The 25,164-nt window shown below is 44.3% G+C and overlaps 2 protein-coding genes across 3 annotated transcripts in view; one reads left to right on the top strand and one right to left on the bottom strand.

Moving 5' to 3' along the window:
* Nucleotides 1-4,085: 4,085 nt before the first annotated feature.
* Nucleotides 4,086-11,122, bottom strand: LOC132868258 (uncharacterized). Of its 2 annotated transcripts, XR_009650814.1 has the most exons (3): nt 10,884-11,122; nt 4,636-10,460; nt 4,086-4,214 (listed from the first exon to the last, which is right to left on the bottom strand). XR_009650814.1 is itself a non-coding variant. In XM_060901093.1 (2 exons), exon 2 carries the CDS (start codon nt 9,932-9,934, stop codon nt 5,525-5,527), a length of 4,410 nt encoding a protein of 1,469 aa, XP_060757076.1. In that variant the 5' UTR covers nt 9,935-10,460; nt 10,884-11,122; the 3' UTR covers nt 4,329-5,524. The 2 variants fall into 2 exon arrangements, 1 of the variants encoding a protein (XP_060757076.1); XM_060901093.1 differs by lacking the exon at nt 4,086-4,214 and having other exon boundaries at nt 4,329-10,460.
* A 2,734-nt stretch (nt 11,123-13,856) lies between these two features.
* nubp1 (nucleotide binding protein 1 (MinD homolog, E. coli)) overlaps nt 13,857-25,164 on the top strand; it is a 67,487-nt gene continuing 56,179 nt past the window's right edge. Inside the window, exons 1-3 of the mRNA XM_060901092.1 lie at nt 13,857-13,905; nt 14,472-14,576; nt 14,756-14,889. Of these exons, the coding sequence (XP_060757075.1) occupies nt 13,875-13,905; nt 14,472-14,576; nt 14,756-14,889 (270 nt within the window). The 5' untranslated portion in view covers nt 13,857-13,874. The remainder of the gene's footprint in view (nt 13,906-14,471; nt 14,577-14,755; nt 14,890-25,164) is intronic.

The raw sequence follows: 25,164 nt of genomic DNA, 5'->3' as shown, positions 1-25,164 counted from the left end.
TGCCTAATCCTCTACAGAGATCTAAGATCCGTTACTGTAAAGTTTCAAAAAATATGCATTGGCAGTTATGAAACAAAGAACCTTCTCACAAATTGAGCATTGTGTTTTCAATTGTTTTGCTGTAGTGTGTAATGATGTGTATAGTGTTTACATTTTTGAAAGCTTCGAGCTGCTCTTTTGGTGTGAAAGTTTTAGTTTTGAAGTGAGAAGGTGTGGTTGTGTTTATGTAGCTTTAGAAAAGGGTGTTGTGTTTAGACATTGAGGAACATAGAGGAAACGTTTGTGAAATGTGTTTTAGCATTTGAGAAACTGTAATTCCTCACTCACGCACTTGGTTCCACACCTCACACACTCAGTCCCTTACCTAATACACTTATTCCTCACCTCACACACTCAGTCCCTTACCTTATACACTTATTCCTCACCTCACACACTCAGTCCTTCACCTCACACATTGTTCCTTAGCTCACACACACATTATCATTTCTATAGTAACAGCTCATTTATCAGGACTTACAGTCATGTCCATAAGTATTTGGACAGTCCAGTTCTGTGAACTGAGTAACGAACTGAATGACTGTGTCGTGAAGCTGTGGCTCCTGTGTCGCCCCCTGCAGGTCAGGGACACTCGCACTGTGTCTGCTCAAAGCGTGTTTTACTGTCATCATCCAGGAATCCATTTTCAATCTAAAGGTTAAATCCCGAAGCATTTCTTTTTTCTTGACTAATGCTCAGATGTTTCATACAAAAATCCACACTAAAGTCCAGCTGCTCCAGTTGTGCGTCATTAATACGGTGACTTTCTGACCTCCTGCACTCACCTGAGGGAGACATAAAGGAGCTGCTGATTTATCTGGGCCTCCTGAGAGCAGCAAAACTTCCTGTTAGTGAGGGTTCCAGTAAATGTAATGCAAACAAAAGAAGGATCAAATTACATTTTACACACATTAAAAAAGAGAGAGAGAGAAAAAAAGAGAGAGCTTTCACACACCTCCAGCACAAATGATTTCCATGAGAGCTCAGACACACTCCTGACTGGAGTGGCTCTTCCTCAGCCTCCTCAGACCCCAGGTGCAACATGCCCAGGACTGTCTGCAGTTTGTGTACCAGGCAGGTGTCGGTGTGGAAGACACCATCCTCTACCTCCTACACTGAGCCCACTAGCATCTGGATCAGGGAAATGGCACAGTGAGGATCCTCTTCTTGGACTTCTCGAGTGCCTTCAACACCATCCAGCCCCTTATGCTTCAGGACAAACTGAACAAGATGCGAGTGGACCCCTGCCTGGTCACCTGGATCTCCAGCTACCTCACCGACAGGCCGCAGTACGTCAGGCTGAAGGACATCAGGTCTGACACTGTGATTAGCGGCACCGGAGCACCCCAGGGCACGGTGCTGGCCCCTCTTCTCTTCACCCTGTACACCGCGGACTTCTGCTACAACTCGGCGCTGTGTCACATTCAGAAGTTCGCCGATGACACAGCCATCGTGGGGTGTATCAGGGACGACAGAGAGGAGGAGTATAGGAGCCTGGTGAGGGACTTTGCCGTTTGGTGCAACAGGAACCATCTGCAGCTCAACACCTCGAAGACCAAGGAGCTGGTCATTGACTTTTGTAGGTCCAGACCAAGGTCACGATCAGTTCTGATCGAGGGAGTCGAGGTGGAGGCTGTGGATTCCTACAAGTACCTCGGGCTGTGGCTGGACAGCAAGCTGGACTGGACTTGCAACACCAACCACTTATACAGGAAGGGACAGAGCAGGCTATACTTCCTGAGGAGGCTGTGGTCCTTTAACATCTGCAGGAAACTCCTGTGGATGTTCTATCAGTCGCCAGTGTCCTGTTTTACACTGTGGTGTGCTGGGGGGGCAGCACATCCAAGAAGGACACATCCAGGCTGGACAAACTGATCAGGCGGGCCGGCTCTGTGGTCGGCATGAAGCTGGACTCTCTGGTGACGGTGGCAGAGAAGAGGTCTATGGACAAACTATTGAACATCATGAACGATGCCAGTCACCCTCTGCACACCGTCATCAGCAACCAGAGGAGCCTGTTCAGTGACAGAATGCTCCTTCCCAAGTGCAGGACGAACAGACTCAAAAACTCCTTTATCCCTCACGCCATCAGACTGTACAACTCCTCTCTGGGGGCGAGGAGGGGTAACAGGAGGACAGAGGACGGGAAGGAGCAGTAGCCTAGCCTAACAATAAGCAATACCGGACAATGTACAATATAATGTGCAATACCTCTCCTGCTGGACTTTTTTCATATATATTTTTTTAAATATTTGTATATGTAAATACTTAATTTATCTAGAAGTTTTCTCTATTTTCTATTCTCTGTTTATCCTGTAATGATGCTGCTGGAATTTTAATTTTCCTGAGGGAACCCTCCCAAAGGGATCAATCAGGGGTGTAGTGGGCGTGGTACGCGGGGGTGCGCCGTCCACCCACTTCTCCCGAGGTGAGATTCAAAAAAAAAAAAAAAACCTGTCATTCAATGGCCTGAGTTTATACGCTCTTGACAGCCAACGTCAAATGTAAGTTATACGGATTTTATTTTTTCACTTTCGAGGCAGCACGATCTGTCGGTTTAATGCTTTATGATCTTTGAAGTTCTAATGCGATTTTTGCTCAGTATAGGCCTATGATTTTGAATAGCCTAATAATAACAGTAGGGTCTCTCTCTCTCTCTCTCTCTCTCTGTGTGTGATTTCCGGGCGTTCATGGTAGCAGCACCGAGAGGGCAACAGAACTGATATAATCGCCTGCCTGGTCATCCTTACGCGGATAATTTCACCACATACTGTATTATATATATGATTTGAAATTCATAATCTTTGTAGCCTTCCTGTTTAGTGTTTTGTTGTACATCCAAAAATGTGAAATGACAATAAATTTAAAGAAATACTCAAGTCTTTAAGAAGGAGTGCATGGTAGGGCTTAACCCAATGGCTGCATGTCATGTATTTTGTATCCGCAGGTGCCTCAATCGCGCCAGACTAAATGCTTGATTTATTCGATTGGTGCCTTTTATAATAAATTTCAGCCCATTGCTGGTTTGTATGTGATGTGAGTGAGTGACATGACTTTTTTTGAACTTCTGGACACATGCTGTAGCCAGTGTTGCCAGATTGGGCAGGTTTAGGTGCTTTTTGGCTGGTTTTGAACATATTTTGGGGTGGAAAACGTTAGCAATATCTGGCAACACTGGCTGTAGCTGTTGCCACGGCAGTAAGTAGGCTAGTAAAAATATCGAATTCCGAATGCAGCTCGGCTCAAATGAACATGAACAAAGGTGTTTGTGTATCTCATCTCATTATCTGTAGCCACTTTATCCTTCTACAGGATCGCAGGATCCTATCCCAGCTGACTACGGGCGAAAGGCGGGGTTCACCCTGGACAAGTCGCCAGGTCATCACAGGGCTGACACATAGACACAGACAACCATTCACACTCACATTCACACCTACGCTCAATTTAGAGTCACCAGTTAACCTAACCTGCATGTCTTTGGACTGTGGGGGAAACCGGAGCACCCGGAGGAAACCCACGCGGACAACATGCAAACTCCGCACAGAAAGGCCCTCGCCGGCCCCGGGGCTCGAACCCAGGACCTTCTTGCTGTGAGACGACAGTGCTAACCACTACACCACCATGCCGCCCTGTTTGCGTATCATAATTTCCAATATTTTGGCTTCACGCCTGATAGTCCATGTTAAACCTATGCAAGGTTTATGTTGAGTTCCAGCAGCAGAGTGGTGCTGTCTACGACGATGCATTCGGAAGGAGAAGGCGAATTTGTTCCTCTTTAGCCATTTCGGCATATTTATTGGAGACAAAATAAACCGCGGCTTTTCGCCATAACAGTTGGGCTGTACTGACAAACACGAATGAAAATTGCACACATAAAAATGTCTGAAAAAAAAGTGTCTTCTTGTGCCCTCTTGTGTTGTTAAAAGAACGTAACATTTATACAGATCATTCAGACCAAACAAAGGCTACCGCTTCTGACATGATATCTGTCAAGTGTATGTGAGCATCAGGGTTTCCCACACTTGAAAGGGAAGGACTTGGACACAGGATTCCACTCTTCTTGTATTTTATTGGTTTTCAGTGGAACTGACGTTAGAATCAGAAGTAGAATCGGAGGTAGAATCAGAAGTAGAAGCTAGAAGCTTGGAGCTTGAAGCCGAAGTTAGAAGGTGAAAAACCTTTAAAACATACAAACAAAATAAATGTATGAATAAATGCTTGTTTTTCTATAACAAAGCATGTATGAATAAATGCTTGTTTTTCTATAACAAAACCCAAGTTAATTAGGCAACAATATATAAATATTTATGTATAAGGTAAATTAGGTATATTTTAACCATTTTTAATAATTCAGGTAATATGTTGCTGAACAAATATAAATGAACAGAAAAACAGTTTTAAACTAAGAACCATTTTAACCATTAGCCCTTTCACAGGCAGTTTGTTCACTTTAACTGAAGATCTTTTACTACACGCCACTGAGAAAGGAAGTTTAAACCAATCACATTAAACCAATCACAGGTAAGGAACAAACATTTCTCATGCCCACGGATTACTGCGAGCGCAGCGTTTGCATATAAAAAAGTTCAGTGGGTTTACCGGTAGCCTTTTTTGTCCTTTTTTCCCTGATGTGCTGTAAAGTTTGTGTTAGTAGCGAAGTTCTCTTTGCAACTGCTGCGCTGCTGCTTCGTTACAAACTGAATGTCAATTCTGCCTAGCGTTCTAGAACGACCGCTGCCCTGCTATTGGCTGCCCTGCTAACTAGCGTTGTGATTGGCTGCCTGTTCAGCGCAGCGTGCGCGCGCTGGTAGCGCAGCGATTCAGCGTAGCAGGAAGTGGCGGAGGCAGCTGTCAATCATGTGAGCTTGCGTTCAGGCACTCCTTGTGGCAGGTCGCCGCAACACCTCCCACTCGATCTTGGTGTGGCGCGACACGGGAAGATCGCACCCATCAGGCGAGCTGGTCTCTGCTGACTTGTTCCTCCACTGGGAGGAGGACAATGAGGCGTCGCACATCCCGATGCAGTGTGGTACCCTGTGGGTCCCAGGACTTTTCGGTTGGCTTTGGAGTCTTCACTCGAGCACGTCCACCTAGGGGGACTTTCACATGAACATCCCGGACAATGCTTTTGGAGTCTGCACTCACGCTGACCACTCTTGCAAGCTTGAATTGCCCCCTCAGTGCGTTTTGGTCGCAGAGCCACACTATGTCTCCGACGGCAACATTCCTTTTTGCAGTGTGCCACTTGCTGCGGATGAACAGGTTCGGACCTGCAAGTTGGCTCCAGGACCTCCAGAAGTGGCTAACTTGTGTTTGCATTTCTCGCAGTCTCTTGAAGGAGTAGGTGGTGTAGTCTACTGTTTTGAAGTCTCCAGTTTGTGTGGCTCGGCCAAGCAACAGTGTGTTTGGGGTTACGTAGTTGATGCGGTCCTCACGGCTCTGAACTCTGGCATCGATTGGCCTTTCGTTGGCAAGGTTAGCAGCTAGCTTAAGCACTTTTCAGGAACTCACTGAAGGTAAGGCCTCCTCCACCACCAAGGCTTTGCAGAGCTCTTTCCTTCTTGCAGATGATGCAGTTGTCGACAACTTTTTGGGCCAGAATTCTTCCTCTGATCACCCAGGCTCTCTTTCGCATCCGCAGCAGAGTTCCTGCCACTCCGTCATGTCCCTCACTGTGTGCTTCATGGGCCAGGAGAGTGGAGGCCCAGGCTTGGTATGGTAGCAGGGGAACAGCATTATGGTCCTCTTTGAAGGCCTGTATCCGCCCTCCACACATCAGGATCCCAGTTACTTGGTCTTTGTATACAACAAGCCTGTCAGTAGTTGTATTTGGGAAGTTCACACCTTCTTGCGCTGCCAGACATAGTTTCAGGAACACGTTTTTCCTTTCGCTGACAGTGATGACGCCAGATGAAGGTATTGCCTCCCACTTTGCTTCATCTCCCCTCTTGGCACGCAAGAACTTCTTAGCCGCCCTCCAAATCCGTGCAACCGTCCCGACCAGCCGTCTTAGACTGCTGAAGCGCTTTTCGTCCAATAGATTTTGGACTGCTGCTCCTGTTGGACTGCACTGGACTGCAATTGGGCTTTGTGTCTTCAGCTGACTTCGGGTGAGTACAGCAGTGAATGTTTTCTTCTGCATTTTTGTGACGACGTCTCTTGCCTGTGCAGCAACATCTTTCGCTGACTTTTTTGGCCACTCACTCTCAGGAAGCTGAAGGAACTGCGGACCTGACTGCCACTTGGATTTCTCGATTAGGTCATCAGGACTGGCCCTTCGGGTGATAATATCTGCAATGTTCTCGGCACTTGGAATCCACCACCAATCTCGGATGTCAGTGCTGCTCTGGATCTCACCAACTCTGTTTGCGTAGAAGGTTTGGTATCCATAACTTTCATGCTGTATGGCACCCAAGATGGTCTGGCTGTCGACTAGATGATACCACCTCTTGACCTCGATTCGGCAGTGCTTTTGGAAGTAATTCTTCAGCCGTGCTGCAAAGACTGCTCCGCACATTTCTGCTTTCACAGGGTTACCTTTATGGTCAAGGGGGGTTTGTTCTCTCACTTGTTCTTTCAACAGGTCCTGGCCGAGGCGCATTTTCTTCTTCTTCTTGGAGAAGTTCACTGCAACCATGACATGTAACTTGTCATCGTCGACGGTGTAGCCGAGGCCCAGGGCTTTGTTATCCTCTTCGGTGAGTTGGTTTGGCAGGATCATGGTGTTTGACTCGATCTTCTCACCTCTCGACTCGCTCCTCCCACTTTGATCCGAGTAGATCCAGGGCTTCATGAAGAACCCTCCTGCTTGAAGGATCTGCTCAATGTTGGATGTAAGGCGTTTCAGGTGGTCGAGGTTGTTGTGGGAAGTCAATATGTCATCGACATAGGCATCCTCTTCGAGGACACGTCTCTCCTCTTTGAAGTGGTTGAATGAAGGCAGGCTGGCGGTCTCTCGCATGGCAACTTGGGCTATGCAACCAGCAGGTTTGTCTCCAATGTTGACTCTTGTTATGGCGAATTCTTCGATCTCTGCATCTTCTGTGTCACGCCACAGAAATCTGTGCAGGTGGACTTCTCTTTCTTCAAGCCAGACAGAGTTGTACATTTTGCGGATGTCCCCTAAAGCTGCGAAGACACCAGCGCGGAACCTCAGCAGGACACCTCTGATCGGGTTCAGGACGTCAGGGCCTTTGATCAGGATGTCGTTTAGGCTGAGGCCACTGTACTTCTGGCTGCTGTTCCATACTAGTCTCACTGGGGTGGAGACTGAATGTGGATTTGGGGCTATCAGGTGACTTATATACCACACTGGCCCGGTCCAGCTCTGCAGAACCTCTTTGGACAGCTTCACTGCAGCTCTGCGGCTCACCATTTCGTGGACTTGTGAGGCGTAGGCCACTTTCCACTCCGGTTCCTTCGCCAGCTGCCTCTCAGTTCTGCGGAACGTGGCTTCAACTGCTTTCTTGTTGTTGGGAAGAGATGCTGGGTCTTCTTTCCATGGGTACTTGGCGTGCCAGTGTGGTTCAGGGCTGTGGTGGTCTCCGGCCACATAAGTCAAGCCGTCCCTCACCATCTCCATTTCCCTTTCTTCGGCCAGTGTCATTTCTTTCCCACCAGGCTGACAGTTCCCGCAGCGACATCCTCCACATCTCGGTTCGCAAGCTGCTCCAATGCTTTCCCATTTCCACCACTTCAGGAAGTCTCTGTTGCTAGTGGCTGTGTTGGACTGGGAGCTGGGATGTCTGGGAGACTGGCGGGAAACTGGGACTTTGCAGGTGAGTTCAGTGTATCTGACAGCTGCAGTGCGCATGGATCTTGCAAAGTGAGTCTTGGAGGTGTGGGCCGTTAAAGTGACTTCTTCAAAGAGGTCCGGGTGTGTGCCTCCAATGGTTTTGCCAAGCGGGCCATCCCAGAGCACCAGGTCACCGACGGAACGAACCTTCTGGGGTACCAGCTGCCCTTCTTTGTGGCTGATGAGGAGTTGGATCTCCTTTGGTCTTGCCAGATCTTCCAGGGAGATGTCTGAGAAGATTCTCTGCAGTTTTTTCGCCGGGACATGTCTGTGGACTTCCGCTATTTTGTCAAGTCCATAGCAGATGAGTTGGTGTGCTTTGAGTGTCCCTCTTGGGGTGCTGACACGTATCTTAAGCAGGTAGCGCTTGGTTGCAACAGACACCTTCATCCCTCCAACGCCATGAACCACCAGTGTAACGTCTTCACTTCTCAGGTTCAACTTGCTTGCAGCTTTGTGCGTTATGTAGTTTGTGTCTGATGCCAGGTCGATGAGGGTCCCGACACTCTGTCCGTCATTAGCAGTGACATTGAGGAGCATTAGGATGACTGGGTACTCGGTGAGGCAGTGTTCATCTAGAAGACCTCTCTCAGCAGCACTGGAGTTGAATGCCCTGGACGCTATGTTGCAGAAGGCATCTCGACACTGTTGTGCCAGCTCTGGTGTGAGTTTGGAGAGGAACTGCTCCTGGGTTTCAGTGAGTCTTCTGCCCTCAGCCCTCACTGGACTGAACTTGGGTGTTCTTTGGGACTGGGGTCTGGTAACTGGACAGAGGAGGAAGTGGTGTTGGTCTTTGCATTCTGGATTCCCGCACAGGTAAGTGGTTTTCTTGCAGCTTTCACCAGTGTGGACTTCGAGGCATCTTTTGCAGGCACCGAGTTGTTGTGCTGCATCCCTCTTCTCCGATGGCTTTAGGTCAGTTCTAAACTTTCTGCAGAAGTACAGTTTTCTTCTGTGCTTTGGGTCACCACAGACGATGCAGCCTGCTGCGTCACCGTTGGATGACACTGCCGGACTGTTGGTTGCTTTTGTTCTGGCTTGCTTCAGGAACTTGGTCTTGTCCTTGGCAGGTTCAACGCCATCTTTCAGTTGGTCAAGTTGCTCATATATGGCTTCCTGTGATTTTAGGTAAGCCAGCAGCTTGTCAAAGCGGTTGTGATGGTCCACAGCGTTACTCACATCAGCAGCATAGGTGAGCCAGTCTTTCTTTAAAGTTTCTGGAAGCTTGCCCTCAATGGATTTGGTCACAATGGGGTTCTTTATGGCCTCGGCATTGTCCAGTTCATTTAAGTCGTAGAGAGCTTTTTCCACTGTTTGGATGAGCTCGATGACTCTTCTTGGCTGGCCGGCTTTGACTGCAGGAGTTGCTTGTAGATCTTCAATGATCTCGAGAGCAATGTTGGCTTGGTTCCCAAACCGGTTATCCAGGACTCTGAAGATTTCGTTTGAGGAGCTGTAGGTCGACAGGTGTAGGTTTTCGGCCACCTTTTCATCAATGCTGTCGAGCAGCTGGAATTTCTTGACCTCTCTAGACCCTGTCGGTTCACCCTGCTTCTGTAGAGCTTCCCACTCCTTCTTCCACCTGTAGTAACTTCGCTGGTTGCCAGCAAACTTTGGAAGGGCTGTGGCTTTCAGCTTTATTGCTGGCACTGGAGCTGTACGGTGGACAGTGGGCTCTTCAGATTCTGTCTTGATCTTTGCAGCTTTGATGAAGGTGGCCTTGCGCGACACCAGCTGGGGAAGTTGCACTTCGAGCTCTGTCATGCGGTGATCAAAGTCTCTTTGTTCTGCAGCGGGAGCCCAGCGGTTCCAGTCACGGTGCGCTTCTTTTGCCTTCAGCACCAACATCTCAAAGTGCTTCAGCATGAACTCGTATGCCTCCAGAGTCACGTTGAGCTGGGCAGAGGAGACGCTCTTGCAGTCAGCTTCAGCGATGTATAGGGCAAGGGGCAGCTCTTTCTCCCCATACGATTCCCAGAGTGTTTGTTGAATTAGGAGCTTTGCTTCTTTAGTCCTCTGCTTACAGTATGCCTCTATCTTCTCCAGGTCGGCTTTCTTCTCGGCGCCCAGGTCCTCTACAGCGGCTGCGGCTGCTTCTGCCATGTAAGCCTGGTGAAGTTTTGCTTTAGCTCCTCCACAGTCATCTCTGAGTGTGTTCTCGCAATGCAGTTAGCAAGACGGGAGAAAAGTCTTTTGGCTGTGGTTCGCTCTGTTTTCAGTTCTTCTAATGACTTCGCCATTTCGTTTCTTTTTTCCAGATGACTTCAAGCTTTATCCTCCAGGCCCCCAGGTGAAGTGTCTTCCCTCTCTGTTGGGTTGTGGCACGAGTGGAGTCTTGCTTCTTGGTCACTGGTTTCGGTTTGATGCACTGGTGCAGCGGTGATTCACTGGCAGTTGTCTGGCAGTCGTCAGTTTCCACTGGTGCATCGGTTTTTCACTGTCAAGTGTATGTGAGCATCAGGGTTTCCCACACTTGAAAGGGAAGGACTTGGACACAGGATTCCACTCTTCTTGTATTTTATTGGTTTTCAGTGGAACTGACGTTAGAATCAGAAGTAGAATCGGAGGTAGAATCAGAAGTAGAAGCTAGAAGCTTGGAGCTTGAAGCCGAAGTTAGAAGGTGAAAAACCTTTAAAACATACAAACATAAAATAAATGTATGAATAAATGCTTGTTTTTCTATAACAAAGCATGTATGAATAAATGCTTGTTTTTCTATAACAAAACCCAAGTTAATTAGGCAACAATATATAAATATTTATGTATAAGGTAAATTAGGTATATTTTAACCATTTTTAATAATTCAGGTAATATGTTGCTGAACAAATATAAATGAACAGAAAAACAGTTTTAAACTAAGAACCATTTTAACCATTAGCCCTTTCACAGGCAGTTTGTTCACTTTAACTGAAGATCTTTTACTACACGCCACTGAGAAAGGAAGTTTAAACCAATCACATTAAACCAATCACAGGTAAGGAACAAACATTTCTCATGCCCACGGATTACTGCGAGCGCAGCGTTTGCATATAAAAAAGTTCAGTGGGTTTACCGGTAGCCTTTTTTGTCCTTTTTTCCCTGATGTGCTGTAAAGTTTGTGTTAGTAGCGAAGTTCTCTTTGCAACTGCTGCGCTGCTGCTTCGTTACAAACTGAATGTCAATTCTGCCTAGCGTTCTAGAACGACCGCTGCCCTGCTATTGGCTGCCCTGCTAACTAGCGTTGTGATTGGCTGCCTGTTCAGCGCAGCGTGCGCGCGCTGGTAGCGCAGCGATTCAGCGTAGCAGGAAGTGGCGGAGGCAGCTGTCAATCATGTGAGCCTGCGTTCAGGCACTCCTTGTGGCAGGTCGCCGCAACAATATCAAATCGATGACGTCACAAATCGCGTACCCCCACTTTAAAAATCTCCACTACACCACTGGGATCAATAAAGTTCTATCTAATCTAATCTAATCTAATCTAATCTGACTGCAGAACCAACACTCTGTGATACAAGCAAAATGGCAAATAAAGTAAAATAAATGGATGAGAGATTTTATTTGGGATATTTGAAAACTTTTTTTTCTGTACTTTTTGGACCACATACGCAGACTGAAATCTCGGAATGTTTCCCAAAAAAACTTCCACTTGTGTAAGAAACTTTTTTTTTAAGTTTGATTTTGTGCTATGATGTTTTTGAAAAAAGAAGGAAAGAAAGAAAGAAAGAAATGTAAAAGATGCATTTTTCATGATTTTTTATTTTTGTCCAAAATTATATAACTGGAAAAAACTGCAGTGGTTTCTATTTTGCCTCCTGAACATCACTTTAAATACTGACTGATTTTACTGCTTTTAAAATTGTGTTATAAAGATTTATTAGGGGGCGGCACGGTGGTGTAGTGGTTAGCGCTGTCGCCTCACAGCAAGAAGGTCCGGGTTCGAGCCCCATGGCCGGCGAGGGCCTTTCTGTGTGGAGTTTGCATGTTCTCCCCGTGTCCGCGTGGGTTTCCTCCGGGTGCTCCGGTTTCCCCCACAGTCCAAAGACATGCAGGTTAGGTTAACTGGTGACTCTAAATTGACCGTAGGTGTGAATGTGAGTGTGAATGGTTGTCTGTGTGTCAGCCCTGTGATGACCTGGCGACTTGTCCAGGGTGTACCCCGCCTTTCGCCCATAGTCAGCTGGGATAGGCTCCAGCTTGCCTGCGACCCTGTAGAAGGATAAAGCGGCTAGAGATAATGAGATGAGATGAGATTTATTCTCAAGCAAAAAAAAAAGCATAATTTCCATAGCTGGTCGACTGTGCCTACATTTGCGGTCATTTGTTCAAAATAAAATTTTCCTGAATTTTTTTCTTATTAATCAATTTTTAAAAAAATAATAATAATATTTGGTTTGTTGGCACTTGTTGGTTGGCATTCAAACAGATTTTTCAAGAGTCATTTATGCTGCAGGTCAGAAGTAAAAGAATAAAAAAATCTGTTTTCTATAAAATTAAGGCATGGATATTCCTGTCTTCTTGGCTATTCACATGTTTTATGGACATTCTTAATTTTCTGGATATTTTCAAATTTGGGGCAGCACGGTGGTGTAGTGGTTAGCGCTGTCGCCTCACAGCAAGAAGGTCCGGGTTCGAGCCCCGTGGCCGGCGAGGGCCTTTCTGTGTGGAGTTTGCATGTTCTCCAAGTGTCCGTGTGGGTTTCCTCCGGGTGCTCCGGTTTCCCCCACAGTCCAAAGACATGCAGGTTAGGTTAACTGGTGACTCTAAATTGACTGTAGGTGTGAATGTGAGTGTGAATGGTTGTCTGTGTCTATGTGTCAGCTCTGTGATGACCTGGCGACTTGTCCAGGGTGTACCCCGCCTTTCACCCGTAGTCAGCTGGGATAGGATCCAGCTTGCCTGTGACCCTGTAGAATAGGATAAAGTGGCTAGAGTTAATGAGATGAGAATATTTGGTTTGTTGGTACTTGTTGGTTGGCATGAAGGTGGGACTCCATCAAGGATCCACTTTGAGTCCTTTCTTGTTTGCCGTAGTGATGGATAGATTGACGGACGAAGTGAGGCAAGAGTCACCATGGAACATGATGTTTGTGGATGATATTGTGATATGTGGTGAAAGTAGAAAGGAGGTTGAGTTGGGTTTAGAGAGATGGAGGGAAGCATTGGAACTAAGAGGAATGAAGGTGAGCAGTAGCAAAACAAAATACCTGTGCATCAATGAGAATGGGGATGAGAGTGTAGTGAAGATGCAAGGAGTAGACATAAAGAAAGTTGGTGAATTCAAGTACCTGGGGTCACCTGTGCAGGAAAATGGGGGCTGTGATAGTGAGGTGAGAAAGAGAGTGCAGGCAGGGTGGAGCAGTTGGAGAATGATTTCAGGAGTCATTTGTGATAGGAAAGTCCCAGCAAAAGTGAAAGGTAAGATGTATAAGACAGTAGTGAGACCAGCTGTGATGTATGGACTGGAGACCGTACCCTTAACGAAGAGACAGGAGGCAAAGTTGGAGGTGGCGGAGTTGAGGATGTTAAGGTTTGCGATGGGAGTGAGAAGGTTGGACAGGATAAGGAACGAGCACATCAGAGGGACAGCACATGTGGAGAGCTTGGGAATGAAGCTAAGACAGATGAGACTGAGATGGTACGGGCACATCCTGAGAAGAGATGCAGAGCATGTTGGAAGGAGAATGTTGAGGATGGAGCTGCCAGGCAAACGAAAACGAGGAAGGCCAAAGAGGAGATACATGGATGTGGTGAGAGAGGACAGGAAAGTGGCAGGTGTGGTGGAGAAGGATGCAGAAGACAGGGAGCAATGGAGACGAAAGATCCGCTGTGGCGACCCCTAATCGGGAGCAGCCAAAAGAAGAAAGATTATTTTTCGTGGATCCTCAAATGTCTTATGAATATTCATGCTTTCTTGGATTTTTAAAAATCTTTGGATATTCTTATTTCATATTTTATGTATGATATTTTATGTAATATCTCTGAAGCGGAACCTTTTGTTCGTCGCACAAAGTTTCCAGTCGGAGCGTCTTATTCTGCACACTGTGTCTGGAAGTTTGATAACAATATGGCGGATATTCCAAAGGATGCTCCTCAGCGTGAGTTATATCGAATAAAGTGTTTAAATTCCCAATTTTTGTCTTTTAATTGAAGTAAAATTACAGTACCAATGATCCTTATTTTACAGTTTGTTCACCATTTATTAAAAATATGATAAAATGACTGTCAGGAACTTTATTACACTCGTGTGTGTTATCGCTGTTCTTTTAGGGGAGGTTGTGTTTCAATTTGTTCCCGACTCCCTATATAAGGGCACTACATAGGGTGCAAAGTAATGGGTTGTACAGGGTATCAAGTGCACTTTGTGTCCAATAATGGGAGATTTTGGATAAGGGCAGAAATTCAGACGACAGTGAAGCACTGTGTTGTATTTTACTTGAACTTTTTCATGACGTTGAACTGAAACTGAAACCTTTTAATAGTTTTTAAGCTACATAAGGGTTCAGGTTTTTAAATCCAGCCTCTAAAATTAGCCAGATAGATTCAATCCCCTGGAATGATTATTATTTGTTGTTGTTGAGGTGTTGTGAAATTTTACTCGAGTTAAAATTGTGTTCATTTTGTGAGTTTCTGTGTTTTTTTTAATTGTTTATTTATTCTTCAGATTGTCCAGGAACCAGCAGTGAGCAAGCTGGCAAATCATCAGCATGTCAAGGATGTCCAAACCAGGCCATATGTTCCTCTGGTGCTCCCAAAGCTCCAGATCCTGGTACCTTTTCAATTCCTCATCATCACTCATCTTTTTTTCACAGAGTTTTAAGTCTTTGTGTATTGAGCGTCATTGTCAGAACTTTGCATCTTCCACTCTTGTGATCTGATGTTTGGAATGTCAAAAATTTCTTGACTTGTTCGAATACCATTTCTTCTTCTTTTGTGTTTTTTATTTAGCCGTCGAGGAGATCAAGCTGAAGATGTCCAACGTGAAGCACAAGATCGTCGTTCTTTCTGGTAAAGGAGGCGTCGGGAAAAGCACGTTTAGTGCACACTTGGCTCACGCCCTGGCGAGTGATGAATCCACAGAGGTGGGTTCATATAATCAACACAAGGTCAAAGACACATACATGCAAGAAGTCATCACACTTTCAGCAAATAATCAAGCAAAAGTATTTCATCAGATCATCAGTAATGAAAAATTTACTGAGTTCTGATTCTTAAGATGAAGATCATGAAGTATAACACAGAAGAATGGGAACGAAAAATTCCCACACATTGAAGTTGATCAGTGAGATGAAAGTCCTGTCCTGGAGTGAGGTTTTGTGAAATTTATGAATGCTCCTGGAAGTAGTTTAAAGCATATGTGCAGAACCATGGTCTCACTTTCGTTTATAAATGCCTTGAGACCTCAAGAATGGCACAGGAATAGTTTAAAGCGCTAACAATAAATCTAATATAGTAATTTTTACGATTAAAGTGATTTATATAGGTAGCGGTCTGAGGGAATGACCTTGACATCCGTAACGTCACAGCGGGAAGTCTATCGGTCTCATCGCCATTTCCGCTGTACTAAAACACAGTGCTGATGGCAACTCCGATCCTCCATTTTGAGCTAATTTATCACCATGCCACGTAGATGTGCCAGCAACACAACAGAAGATGGATTTATGTTGCATTCATGGTCCCAAGAATGTTCAAACTGCAAAGATTTGGACGCGTTTTGCGAGAAGTTCACGGGCACATTGGGCGGCTATGAAGTGGTCTCTCCTCTGCTCTGCACATTTTACTGAAGACTCGTACAAGACCTCTGATCTGTTGAGGAGCGTTGGCTATAAGCCTGTATTGAAAGAGGGTGCAGTCTCAACAATTAAATAAAACTACAAGAAAAGGAAAGCATTTATTTTATTTATTTTTTAAAAGGAAAGTAAGTTCCGTTGCACCAGTCGACCCGGAGTGAGTCATGGGTTGTTGCTAAAACCCGGGACGGGGTTTGACATATTATCACTCGGGCAGTGACCTCCCTGCAGCTGTTGCTAAAACCGGTGACGTTCCGTTCCATCCCGGGTTTTCATAATTGCCTGAGCCGAGCAGTAATGGCGGAGTACTTAGTATGGAGAAAATGGAGAATGAGTGGACCAGCCGTCTTATTTCTAAACTGGATATTGCTGCCATCTTGCCCTTACGTGGAAGAAGTGAATGAACGGAGAACTGAAGGAACAACTGAAGGTCAGATTGTTTCAAAACAATCGGCCACAAGATCGGCCTTCAAGAAGCGAGAACACAGACGGGTAAGCTCCGAGTCTCATTCGGATATAAAACAATAAAAACAACTCGTTTCCCTGCATTTAGATTAATCCATGTAACTTGTATTGTGTGTTTAAGTTAGCGGGATAAGATTTATTTAATTTGCTTCAGAATGTGATTGTCTCAGTTCATCTGATTATTTAATGAGCCTTTTACGTTTTATCAGTGAAAATGCATGCATGTACATGTATGTTGCATCAGTTTTAACACCCATCCTGTTTTAATGAGAGTCAACCTACAATCAGTGAATTCAAATCAGTCTTAGCTGAGCAAGTCAGTAACGGTGTTTCTTACTTTCAGCATAAATTTTTATTTATATAACTTTGGTCTATAGCTGTAAAAGGCCTCGGCCTTGAAACCGGTTCCCGCTGTGACGTCACGCACTCAGGGCTGGCTCGCTCAGCGGGGCAGCGCCAATCACAACTTTGCGGTCGAGTTTAACTCTCAAATATATATTTTTTAAATTCCCATTTATGCAGCGTACAAGAGTCAAGGATGGAGATACTATCCACTCAGAAATGTATTTAAAAATAAAGGTTCTGCGTATCTGCTTTAAGCTGCAGTGTGAGTGTGAAACGAGTTGAAGAAATGCAAAGCTGTGAGTGAAAGTTCAGGCTGAGTGATTCGAGCCCTCTACTGGCGCACACTGGGTTTGTCTGTTGTGTGGAATCTCAGTGAGTTTGATTCTGCTGCAGAACATCTGTTTTTTGGGGGGGATGAAAAAATCAAGACGAGAGAGAGAGAGGTAGAGAAAGGGATGAATATTTATCTTTTAAAATGACACTGAAAGAGGGAGTTAGAGTGTATTTAAAAAAACCATTGAGACAAAAGAATAAAACACGATTTGTGTCTGCATAAAATGACAGGAAGTTGAAAAACGTTTACTGCAGTGATGAATTGAATTGAAAAGTCAGATGTCGCTGCAATAATACATCACAATTCCGTGTGTGTGTGTTCAGTCTTGCCTCCAGGGTGATGATTCATAACGATATATTTTCCACCTTCATCTCTCTGGAGTGTGTACCGCTCCTCTTGCTCTGTTCTGTTTGTGTGGGGTTTTTCTGTTCGAGCTCTCTTTGGGAAATTAAACATGATTAGAAGCATCCTGTGAGAAACATTGTGTTTTATTCACACTTCCTGCTTATATTCTGTTGGCCTTGAGACACACACACACACACACACACACACACACACACACACACACAGTCATTTCTTATCTCTGACTCTCAAACACGCCTGTGGAACGAAAACATTCCACAAAACTTTCCTCTTGACTTTTCTAGCCATTTGAGAGAAACACTTTCTCTCAAGCTCACATCCATACCACGTTACAATCTGTTCTTTAGGCATTAGTAGTAGTTGTATTATGATACAGTCTCATGTTTTATATATACAGTACTGTCCAACAGTCTTAGGCCCCTGAGTTCCAAACGTTCGTTTTCCAGCACAAAATTAAACGTGACAGAAAAAAAAAGTTTGTATCTGAGCAGCATATTCCATAAGAGAGCACTTTTCAGATGAAAAAAGAAAACATAATGAAGGCTGCTGGTGCAAAAGTTTTGGTGTAAAATGAAGAAGTGAGTGTGACGGTCAAAGTGTCCAGAAGAACCGCGGCTGGTTCTGTAAGATGCTCAGGAAAACCTACAGATCATTTCCGCATAAAACTGCACTCACTGGACCTGAGACAGATTTTTTTTTTTAAATCGCAAAGGGTCGTCTCACACCAAATCTTGACTTTGTTTCATTTATTATGGCTCACTGATTACTGTTTATAGTATTTTTTTTATGTTGAAACATTTCATTTCATTATTTTTAAGCTATTTTTGGTCGACAGCATTTCTTTATTTACATGTGCCTCAGACACATTTTGTACTGGACTGTGTATGTTGTACACTGCATTGTGACTCCACTGTGTGGATTTTTTTTTCCCCTTTCACAAATAAGCTCCTCCAGAGACGTCATCAGGAAATCCATCCATTATCTGTAGCCGCTTTATCCTGTTCTACAGGGTCGCAGGCAAGCTGGATCCTCTCCCAGCTGACTACGGGCGAAAGGCGGGGTACACCCTGGACAAGTCGCCAGGTCATCACAGGGCTGGCACATAGACACAGACAACCATTCACACTCACATTCACACCTACGGTCAATTTAGGCTACATCCACATGACAACGGCAACGAGATGTTATTTTAAAAAATATCGCGTCCAAATGGGCAACGATCAGTAAAATATCAGGTCCATATGGCAACGCAACGCTTGCTGAAAACGATGCAATACACATGCCACACCTCTAGGGGCGCTGTAAGACGGTCCCTTCGGAGACACCAGAACAATAGAAGAAGTAAGGACGCATGCACATAAACTATTATGCGCGAGACTTCATATTGGCCACAAAGTCAGAAAAATCTGTTCGTAAAATTACATTATAATGACCAAATACAATGAAAAGTATTTTTCCAATCTCACCTGTGAAAGGTAATCCCATGTGATCTCGTTTGGACGGTAAACCTGTTGGTACAGTTAAACGCAGCACATGAACCTTTATTCTCCGCTTTGACCTATCCAATATGGCGGCGAGGATGACGTATGATTCTACACGGAAGGCGGCGTCTTTAATGGTCCGGAATAAATTGAATGCTACACGTTGATGGATTAATTTGCTCTTCTACGCCCTTTTTGAGGAATGTATTGTTGGACTTAAATCAACATCTGAAGAGGTGAGATCGCTCCTTTTTTTTCCCTATTTTTGCTGGCGGGATTGACTCTGCCCTAAGGGCAGAGTCTCTCTCTCTCTCTCTCTCTCTCTCTCTCTCTCTCTCTCTCACTTTGCACCATTACACAATAAATATTCACAGTGAAAATATTTTGTAAGCGCGTTTCATGAACCAAGTTATAGGATTTGTTGACAACTCGCATCGAGTTCGTTACACTTCTACCCGGCGTGAAGCACTCAGTCATGTGGTTGTGACGTCATCGTAAACAAATCCGTTCTACTCATCCAGACGACTTCGCAACGGCAACGTTGCCAGATTTTTCCACTCTGGAACCCGTTCTCAAAAAGATTGCGTTTTGGGCACCCAAAATGCCGGTGCCGTGTGGACGCCAGGCCTAAACGATAAACAATTGTATCGGAGTCACCTGAATCCGTTGCCGTGTGGACAGGGCCTTAGAGTCACCAGTTAACCTAACCTGCATGTCTTTGGACTGTGGGGGAAACCGGAGCACCCGGAGGAAACCCACGCGGACACGGGGAGAACATGCAAACTCCACACAGAAAGGCCCTCGCCGGCCCCGGGGCTCGAACCCGGACCTTCTTGCTGTGAGGCAACAGCGCTAAGGCCAAAAAAAATTAATACTTTGTTTAGGGTTTCATGCTGTTTTGAGTTTGGCTCGGTAGGTAGGGATTTTTTTGAGAGATGATAAAATAGGGTTGGGTTTTAGAAAATTTTTTTTACCCATCAATATTAAATTATTTCACTATCACAACACACACATTTGTAAATATTAGTAAAAATTATTTTAAATACACAAACTTATATTCCGTGACATTCTACTTTAATATCACAGGTACCAGTGCGAAAAACTTTTTTTTAAAGCCTTGGAGGTTCAGGATATCTAAACAAGCAATGAACCATGTCATGAAAAGATTTAACTGAGTTTTGATGCTGTCACAGTCCTGAATTAACTCTGATAAATTGCAGATTTTTTCTGTCCAAAAATAATATATGTTGGCATCAATAGACCACCTTACCTGGCAACTTTTTTGCTGGGCAGAGAATAATTGGCACGATGGGATGTAGCTTTCATCATGATATCAAATGCATTGGTTCGTGCTCTCTTGTTTGGGGGTTCAGCAGCTGCTTCAGAATCATTTTGTATACATTTCAACTTCAAAACTTTTAGATTCTTGAAAACACCGAACACATTTTTGAGTGGCTGTCTGTACATTTGGTCAGTGTTATCCAAAGTTGTCCATGGCCCTTTAGCTGATTCTGACATCGATATCTCCAGATTTGTTGTTGACAAACATGCAAAGTCAGATTCAATATCTTCAAATGTTTTACGGGGATCCAAAACATGAAATATGTTCAATCCTCCTCCGTGTTTGCAAGAATCTTGTAAAATATTGACAACAACATTCTCGGCATCCATCATGGCGTCCATCTTCTTGCGCTAGCAACAGCAACTTCCCGTTAGAGCCCTACACTCCCGCGGGAGTCCCGCGGGACCCGCCGCAAAGCAGTGCGGCGCGGGACAAATTTTGAAAGCTCATTGCGGGCGCGGGCGGGACCGGAAGTGCACATATGCGCGCGCGGGTGGGAGCGGGAGTGCACATATGTGGCACGGGCGGGAGCGGGAGTGCACATATGTGGCACGGGCGGGAGCGGTGATAAGCTGCAGTGCCGCTAACTAAAAATGTGTTTGAAATAAAATGTATAAATTATTAACTTATGTCTATCATATATAATTTGTGCTGGATATTTTATTTGGCATTAATAAAAACATTTTAAGATACCTAAATTTGCAGAGAGAGTTAGATTGCCAGAGGAATGGCATCTTAAATTTGCCATTGATCACCCTAACAGGAAATCCTTTGATCACTCTAATGACTCACAGTTCACACCCAGCTAGCAAGAAAACCATGAGTGAAGTGATTTACAGCTTGCGTTAGTCTACAACTTTAATCAGAGAGACAGGTTACACAGTGACGGTAGGCTTGACTCAATGCTATCCCAGAAATCCTTCCTGTAATATGCAAATTTGGCTGTCCAATCAGAGGCGGACAAATTTGCATATTACAGGAAGGATTTCTGAGATAGCGTGTAACATGTCTCTCTGACTAAAGTTGTAGACTAACTCGAGCAGTAAATCAATTCACTTCTCTTATTAGCTCTGCTTTGCAATAAAAAAAAACAACGAACAACACCATTGATACAAAGCAAGCCCATTCACTTTTTTATGCTGATCAGAGAATTACAATGGTTTCTCATATGATAAAAATGTGTGATTCACGATTAAATATTTTAGTAGCACTAATTATTATTATTAGAGACAGTACATGCTGAATTCCGAAACAAGGTAAATAATAACAACGTGAGCTGTAGATATTTATGCTGAAATCCACTCAAAGTAGGGGGAGGGGCACCATCACGCTGTGTCAAGACAAGAACTTTCCTGAGAAATAACGCGACTGTCTGCATCATGCGGGATTTGCGGGCGGGAGCGGGACTGAAAATCATAATTTTTTTGTGGGCGAGGGCGGGAGCGGGACTGAAAATCATAATTCTTTGCGGGCGGGCGCGGGCGGGAGTGGGACTGCACAATGCAGGCGGGAGCGGGACTGAAAAATCCGACCCGCGCAGACCTCTACTTCCCGTCCCGTATGTAACGTGGACGCTGATTGGTTGGTGCGCTGGAACAGCCTCAATATGGCGCCGGCGATATTCCAGTCTAAATTTGGTGAAATGTTTGATAAGCATTTCGTTTTTGTCAACGTGTATATGTTTTAGAAAATCTGATAAAATAGTTAGATTTGCCAGCTAATTTCAGGGTCGGTCGGGAAACCTGAAACAGAAATTTTTTTTTTTTCATATTTTGGCATTTAGACATGCACAGTCGGCTCCATTTCAATGGGTCGGTCGGGAAACCCAAAACAAAGGTAATATTTTTTTTGGCCTAACCACTACACCACCGTGCCATCATGATTTCTGTAAATGTGTCTACGATTAAACATAACGCGCTCTCGGGCTGAATCTCTTTCACACTGGTGATATAGTGTGCTGTATGACAGCAGATACCGTAATAAAAACATTTGTTTAAAAAGTACATCTACTTCATAAATGACGATGATGTGTATAATGCTTTATGAACACGTTATAACACACACGCACGCAGGAAGTGTGATGAAGACTGTGTTTTAGAGCAAAGTTTATACGGATAAAGATATTCAGCTCTTTTCAAATATTCACATAAATCATGTTCTGATTAGAGATGGTACGATACCACACTTTCTCTTCCAATACGATACTGAAACTGAGTTCATTTCTAAAACTGAAACCTGCCTGATTTCTTTCTTTGACGGTTTAAAAGTCTGTGTGTTTTTAAATAAAAATCCAATAAAAAACCACAGCTGTCAGATCCATCATCTTTTCCTCTGATATCTGAGCCAATATTTGGGTCGATCTTTTTTCGCTGTTCTCAGTCTGATCCTCATCCCAGGGATCGGATCACTGCGGGCTTTACATGATATAAAAATCTGATGTATTTCACTGAATTTGGTTTGAACATCATGAGCAAAAACATTGTGATGATTTTATAATTGCATAATCATAGGCCAACGTAGTGTGTCGTAAATATAAATTAGTTTATAAATCAGTTCACGTTTCGTCCTGTCGCTTGAATCCATCTTTCATTACAGCCTTCAGATATTTTAAAAAAAACATAATCTGTGAGTGATTTCAAGATTTTTGTGAGTGTTGTTGCTGATTTGTAATTAATTTGAGAAGTGATTCTTGTTTCCTCGTCTCAGTTGGATTTCACACCATGCTGACGGAATGAGCCGAGGCTCCACAGGGGGGCGTGTGTGAGCTGGAGCAGAAGTGTTTGCTCTCTGTCTTTTCAAAACACAGTTTCGAAATGCTCCATTCCCCCCTCCCTCGCCGTGTGAATCCCCGTACTGTCTGATCACTTCATATCTGTTCTCCATTTTATTTCCACAAAACCAAATACACACAGATTGATTGTTTCAGATAAAATCATCATTCGGATCCTGAATTCGCTTTTGTGGATTATGAAAAAGCCTTTGATAGCGTTGAGATAAATGCAGTGCTGAAATCTCTACACGCAAAGAGTCGAGCCTCAGTACATAAATGTGCTGAAAGAAGCCAACTCTGGATCTACAACAGATATCGAAGTACTATCATCGCCCGTGACAGTCCCAGTTGGAAAAGCAGGGGCTTCAAAGTTTGGGAGAATAGCAGGGTACAAATAATTTACAGCAGGGTGCAAAATGGTAAAATGTCTGCCAGCGGCAGACATAATGCATGCAAAGCGTGCAGGGATATAGATAGAGAGAGAGCTATGCAAGTACGAATTTTTCATGGGGCGGGATGGTTTGGAACAGGCCATCTAAAATTGGGATAACATTTACCCGGGACGGGTATTTGAGGCGGGTCGTCTAGCTTAAGCTTGATTAGCGTTGTTACGCACGCCAGTGTTTCCCACAGAAATTTTGGAGACTATGGGGGAGGCGCGGGGGTTGTTTAAAATTGAGTGATATGTTAAATATTAAGTTATTCTGCTGCGTTCATGTGCTATGGGAAGATGATATTTTCCAGTTGGGAAGTGGTATTTACCAGTGTGTTGTGTTCACATGCTTTTGTTGTTGTTGACAAATTAAAGATGGTGGACCAGATTCAAGTTAGCAATAGTTAGTTAGCTATCGTTAGCAATAGCGTCTGCTCTGGATAGGTAAAAACAAACCATAACACATTTTTAAAGGAAACGGATTTCTAACGTATTATATTACACTTGTTAATGATGCAACATTGCATAGACACCAAAAACTACCCACTAGTACTAGTAAAAAAAACTTTAGTAGCGTACAATGCTTAGCATTCAAGTGTCTTGTACCGCTCGCCGTCATGTTGAAAAGGTTAAAGTTCATCTCATCTCGGCAACTCGTGTATCAAAATTTTCTACGAGTTGCCCAGTGGAAAATACCACAAGAGGGGGCGTTCATATGTGCTTTCCATGTCGGCGTTTGGTATTTACCATAATTCCTATAGCACATGAACGCAGCATTACTGAAAAACTATTGATTAAAAAAACAGACACTGAGAAATGGTCCTATAAACAACTTTACCAATATAAAAGATTACCAGGACTACAAAAATGCAGAAAAATAGGCTTTACTTATCCAAATGCACCTGTTGGTTCAAAAGTTAAAGTGCATAGAACCTCACAGCACAACATGAAGTTACCTTAAAATATAATATAAAAGCCTCAGCTTTCATGTAAGAAAAAAAACTATTAATACTAGTACTGTGTGCAGGCAGTCTCTCCTGAAGACTAAATTAAACAATAATTATAAACTAATAAAATAAATGGCTCAGGCTTCATAGAAGAAAAAAACAATTTGAACAGAATCTCACGTGTCACATGACATGTCACATGTCTCACATGACGTTTTACAAAAATATGTTCAAAACCCGCCAAAATGCACTTAAAACCGCCCAAATTGGGAGGGAAAACACACAATCTGGCAACACAGGCGGCAGTAATGGCTGCACTCATGTCGAGGATATAAACACAATCTGGCAATACAGGCGGCAGTAATGGCTGCACTCATGTCGAGGATGTAAACACAGTTGACGCGGCAACGGACATACATGACATAGTGGATGTAATTTACGTTCACAACTTTTTTTGCTGTCAGAAATATTTAATATTACATTTTGTGACTCGACTGACAGTAGCCGGCGGCATAACAAGCCATAGCCGGCGATTTGCCGCCGGTGACCGGCTACTTTTGAGACCGCTGGAAAAGGTGTCAAACAAGGGGACACCATCTCTCCAAAACTCTTCATCGCGTGTCTCGAATCCATCATCCGAAAGGTTAAGTAGGATGGAGGTATAAACAGCAACGGAGAGATACTGACATGCCTCAGATTCGCAGATGACATCGCTCTCACTGCATCCACCACAGGTCAACTTCAGAATATGCTGAACGAGCTGGACAAACATAGTACAGCCATTGGCCTCAAGATGAGCCGCACCAAGACCAAGTGCATGCGGTCTGACAGTGTAGCACGTGGAAGAGTGATTGTGGGAAGCAATGAAATAGAAGAGGTGGAAGAGTATACATACTTGGGACAAACAGTAAACATGAAACGCGATCAGGGTACAGAAATCTCCCGAAGGATCCGAGCAGGATGGAAGGCGGTCACCTCCATCAAAGAAGTGCTGACAGCAAGAATTTCCAAGCTCACACGTGTGAAACTGTTTAACAGTACAGTCTTACCCGCGATGCTATACAGAAGCGAGACTTGGGCCACCACA

This window comes from Neoarius graeffei, chromosome 20 (assembly GCF_027579695.1).
Source record: "Neoarius graeffei isolate fNeoGra1 chromosome 20, fNeoGra1.pri, whole genome shotgun sequence".
In the NCBI taxonomy this organism is placed as follows: Eukaryota; Metazoa; Chordata; class Actinopteri; order Siluriformes; family Ariidae; genus Neoarius; species Neoarius graeffei.
The sequence above is the reverse complement of the archived record's forward strand: the minus strand, read 5'-3'. Positions and strand labels throughout refer to the sequence as shown.